The sequence below is a fragment of the Triticum urartu genome, chromosome 7 (assembly GCF_003073215.2).
Source record: "Triticum urartu cultivar G1812 chromosome 7, Tu2.1, whole genome shotgun sequence".
In the NCBI taxonomy this organism is placed as follows: domain Eukaryota; kingdom Viridiplantae; phylum Streptophyta; class Magnoliopsida; order Poales; family Poaceae; genus Triticum; species Triticum urartu.
The window spans coordinates 582,104,138-582,108,994 of record NC_053028.1 but is presented as its reverse complement, the minus strand read 5'-3'; the positions used below and the strand labels follow the sequence as shown (position 1 = coordinate 582,108,994).

The 4,857-nt window shown below is 52.5% G+C and overlaps 1 protein-coding gene across 1 annotated transcript; it reads left to right on the top strand.

Annotated features, from left to right (window-relative positions):
- The first annotated feature begins 6 nt into the window (after positions 1-6).
- LOC125523954 (protein NRT1/ PTR FAMILY 8.5-like) lies at positions 7-1,795 on the top strand. Its single transcript, XM_048689028.1, has 3 exons — positions 7-35; positions 242-795; positions 878-1,795. Exons 2-3 carry the CDS (start codon positions 245-247, stop codon positions 1,737-1,739), a joined length of 1,413 nt encoding a protein of 470 aa, XP_048544985.1. The 5' UTR covers positions 7-35; positions 242-244; the 3' UTR covers positions 1,740-1,795.
- The last annotated feature ends 3,062 nt before the right edge of the window (positions 1,796-4,857 follow it).

Sequence of the window (4,857 nt, the reverse complement as noted above, 5' to 3'; positions counted from 1 at the left end):
GCACCATGGTCGTCTCCTGCTCCGTCGGCGTCGCAGTAGGTTCCTTCCAACCACTCTGCACAACAATTAATAATCACTCTGTACCAGAGTCTGAATCTCTATGTCATGTCCCAGTGGAGCAATTCAGAATGTCGTTCTGACATTGTAGAAATTTCATTTTATCCTGCATGATCCTAATTGAGAAAATTCAGACTTGAATTCTGCCAGATTGTGAGAATTTGGCCACTCTGTTTTTGGGCAGGGCATGCTCATGGCAGCACTCTCAGCGTACCTGCCGCTGCTCGTCAAGAACGGCTCGTCGTTCACAGGCCTCACCTCGTCCAACATCGTGTCGGCTCAGGAGTACATCTTGTTTCTGGGCCTCTACATGGTTGCCTTTGGGTTGGGCGGCCTCAGGCCGTGCCTGATGTCCTTCGGCGCCGATCAGTTCGACGACGGCGATCCATCGGAGCGCGTGACGAAGGGCTCCTTCTTCAACTGGTACGTCTTCAACATGTACTGCGCATCGCTGGTATCCAGCACCGGCATCGTGTGGGTGCAAGATCGTTACGGCTGGGCGCTAGGGCTGACCATCCCGGCGGCCGTCCTCGCCGTCGGGCTTTCATGCCTGGTCGTCGGATCGCGGACGTGCAGGTTTCACCGACCCCGCGGCAGCCCACTCACCAGAGTGTGCCAGGTCGTCGTCGCTGCCGTGAGAAAGTTTGGCCTCGAGCCGCCGTCCGACAGCTCTCTTCTCTACGACCCGTGGGAAGAGGACCTCGCAGTTCACAGGATCGAGCATACCACTGATCTCCGGTCAGTTACCACAATCCTGTTTTCTTGTAGTTGCTTTCGTCAAATTCACCGTTCAATACAAATGTGCTGCTTGCCTGATCAGATTCTTCGACAAGGCCGCCGTTATCGTGGCTTCGGGCAAGGAGGTGGAGACGGCAGCCGGCCGGACGCCACGCAGCCCGTGGAAACTCTGCATCGTGACGCAGGTCGAGGAGACAAAGATTCTCGTGCGGATGCTTCCGCTCTGGGCGACCGTCGTGTTCTTCTATGCCGTGTTAGCGCAGGTCTCGTCGACATTCGTCGAGCAAGGCATAGCGATGGACGCCGCCGTCGGCTCCGTGCGCGTCCCGCCCGCGTCCATGTCCACCTTTGAGGTGCTCACCATCATCGCCCTGGTCCCGCTCTACGACCGGGCATTCGTTCCTGCGGCCAGGAGGCTCACGGGGAGGGAGAAGGGCATCTCAGGGCTGCAGAGGATCGGTACCGGCCTCGCCATGCCCGTGCTCGCCATGGCCGCCGCGGCGCTTGTCGAAACAGCACGCCTCCGAGCGGCAAAGTCGTCGCCGCTGTCACCGAATGCGACCAGCGTGCTGTGGCAGGCGCCCCAGTACGTGCTGATGGGCGTGGGCCAGGTCCTCACTACCATCGGGCAGCTCGACTTCTTCTACAGCCAGGCGCCGGCCGCGATGAAGACCGTGTGCACGGCGCTCGGGTTCCTCGCGATAGCGGCCGGCGATTACCTGAGCTCATTCCTACTGACGGTCGTGCAGTGGGCGACGTCGACGGGCGGCACGCCGGGGTGGATCCCCAACGACCTGAACGAGGGTCACTTGGATCGCTTCTTCTGGATGATGGTCGTACTGGGCTGCGTGAATCTGATGGCTTTTGTGAGCTGCGCCGCGAGGTACAAGGAAAAGAATCCAATAAGATCTGGTCTTATTTCTGAGCAAGTGAGACCATGTTGACAACAATCTCAAAGCACCATAGTCTTCTTGCTCGATTTGATACATTTTGCAGTTAATTTAGTTTGCATTAGTGTAGTGTAGTGTCAAAAAACGATTTACATTATGGGACGAAGGGAGTACATGTTTCTGTACTTTCCCCTCCCGAGCCACTCGAGCGGGCGGCAACGGAGGCCCCAACCCTATCCCCGAAACCCCACCCTCCTTGAGATCCCCTCGCCACCGCTGCCGCTGGTGACGGCGGTGGTGGCGGAGCCCAGCCGTCAAAGGCGGCGGGCGTGGTCGGCGAGCCCTGACGGGCCTCCCTCGCGTGGGGGTTAGGCGTCATGCGGGGCGACGCGGGTGAGCTTCTCCAGTGCGGTGGTATAGAGGCGAGCAGTGGTGCGGTGGAGCGCGGTAGGGAGCGTGTAGATCAGGTGTAGGCGGCTGGTGCGGTCCGGGAGGTGCACGCATGGGAGATGGCGGATGCGGCGCGGCGCGGCCAAGGAGGCAGCGGTGCAGTGGCGCTTGGCCAGGTGAGAGGTGATGGCTGCCTGGTGTGGGGCCTGGGTCCTGTTGTGGTGGCTCAAGGAGGTGAGCGATAGTGGCCTCTTGGTGGTGTCAGTGCTGTTGTTGGAGGCGGATGTGCAATCTGGATATGGATATGGGGTTCAAGATCGACCTGGGGCCTTTTGTTGCCGTACCGGGGCTCAGTGTTGCGGCATCTGCATTGTGGCCTGTTGGGAGTTGGAGCTTTGGTTGTTGCAGGCGGTGCGGCAGTCTCTAGTTGCGCTGGTAGTGAAGGTTGCTCCAGAGGTGTGGGTTCTTTGTTGTGCGGACGCAGGAAGTTGGGTTGCGTGCCTTCGGTTGTGTGGGTTGTCGGTTGTCAGTGTTCCACCACATTATGATCTCAATGGCAGGGTGTTGTGGTAGCGGTGGAGTGCTTCTACATGGATAGTGGCCCTAAACCGGTGGGCAGGGATGGAGGTGCGCGACATTACGGATGAAAATCCTGCCCGACTTCAGTCGGTGCTGGCGGCAACAACGCCTATGGGTGTCGTTCCTCTCCTTGAAGGCGTCACAGAGGTGTGTCGGCATCGCCCCTCTCTCTCTCTCTCGCTTTGGGTTGTTGTCTCTGGGCGAAAGCCTTGGTTCATTTTTAGATCGGTGATGGCGGCGTCTCGGCATTGTTACTCTGTTGGGAGCATTGTGTGAGGAGACACGGCTTCCAGGTTCTGTGCTACGGTTCTTCGGTGCTTGCTGCTGCTCCAGATGGATCATCATTGGCGCAATGTACGTCGCTGCCGGGGAATCAAAGACAATGGCTTTTTCGGGACCAATCAAGTCCCGCCACCCACTCGCCATCTCCTATTAGGCATTCAAGGGTGGCTGGTGCACCGGCATGGGAGGTCCAGTTGCCGTTGTTGCTCTTCGAGGTGACTTGTACTGGTCGAGACGCGGCTTTGTTTTTTTTTCTTTGCTTAGGGCAGGTTCCTCGCATTGTGTTGTTAGGTGTGTGGTGGCTAATCTTCTAATTGGATGTGTGTCCTACACATGCTGTTCGCAACTGAGAGGTGGTCTCTTGTAATTGTCTTCTGTCTTCTATAAAAGTATAGTACGTAGTGACGTACTCTTGAAAAATAAATACATTTTGCAATTCTAAATTTGGTCAATGTCTGTGGGCGGTAAAAGGAATGTGGTATGGCTAGGTCCCAGTTGACTGAGATTCAATCAAGTCTCAGTTAAATGACATAATATGTAAGAAAAAAACTGAAAAGAAAAAATAGCACATATCTCGATGTAAGATCTCATGAATATAAACATCGATTCCGACATAATCAAATCTTGGTTGATTGAGATTTAGCAAGACTGTTTTCTAAACCAAATATAAATACAAAATGGTTGCATGTGATTATACTAGAAGAAGAGTAACAAGGTTCTTAAGTTATAGCACAACTTAGAACCCAACACATTACACACTCACAATTATTTGAACGACCCTAATCAAAAGGGGGCTGGAGGCACTTGGCCCCAACTTTAAACCACATATGAGCATCCCATTTCATTTGATCTAACAATCGATCCAGCGAGGAGAGTTTGTCTTTGAAGACTTTTGATGGTGTCAAATCCAACAAATCTCAGGTATGAAGTCCCGAGCTGGAAGTCTTGGCAGATGGTAATAGAGACATATGATTTTACCTAGGTTCGGACTCTCTCAAAGAGATAATACCCTATGCCATGTTTTGATTATATTGATTGGGGGACTGCAAAGTACACGTTGATCTATCATGAGATCATGTGTGAATATGTTGGCCTCTATAGTCTACACCCCTCGGTTTATAAACACCGGGGGCACCTAGGTTACACATAGGTCAGTTACATCTAAAGGTAATCCTGCCGAAAATCGCCTCTAAGTCTTGGAGTGTGCACCGGTGGAGTACTTTCAAATAGCATCAGTTTGGGTAGTTTATCCTAGAAATATGCATGCAACACAACAGAGCCCGCAAGAAGATGGTCCACATCCTCATGTGAAGAACCGCAAACAACAATTCTCGTTATGAGGGAGGTTTCTTCTAGCGAGGCGATTGGCGGTCCAGCTCCTTTTCCGGGTTGTTAACCAAATGAACATTTTGCAATGAAGGGGAGCCCATTTCTTACATAATGCGGCTATGGAGGCACAAATTTGGATTCCTTAAAACCTAACTTTGTACGTCGATTTTTATGAGAAGCGACCAAAAGATTCCAAATTCCACTTCCAACTATCTTCTTGGGTTGGCACAAGTTGCACCTCGCTGATAGCATCCTAGATATTCGTCAATAGGATGAAATTTTCAATAGTGAGCTTATCCTTAATATCTCAGTACTGTAGGTTGCTGCTAATGCGACACTACGATCAGAGACCCTTCAACGAAACTGTGTGCGACGCAATAATCGTAAACAATGGTGTAAAAGAACCGTCAAAAAGATGCAAAACGTTTGCGATGCCGGATGCATCAAACACAGTTCTGATTGTAATTGTGTGTGCGATGCAGGACATATGGTTCAGTTCAATAAACTGTTTGCGATGAGGCAGAGCAAAAGAAACGGGCAACCAGATGAAGGCGTGTGCAATATACAACATACGGTTCACTCGGATGAACTG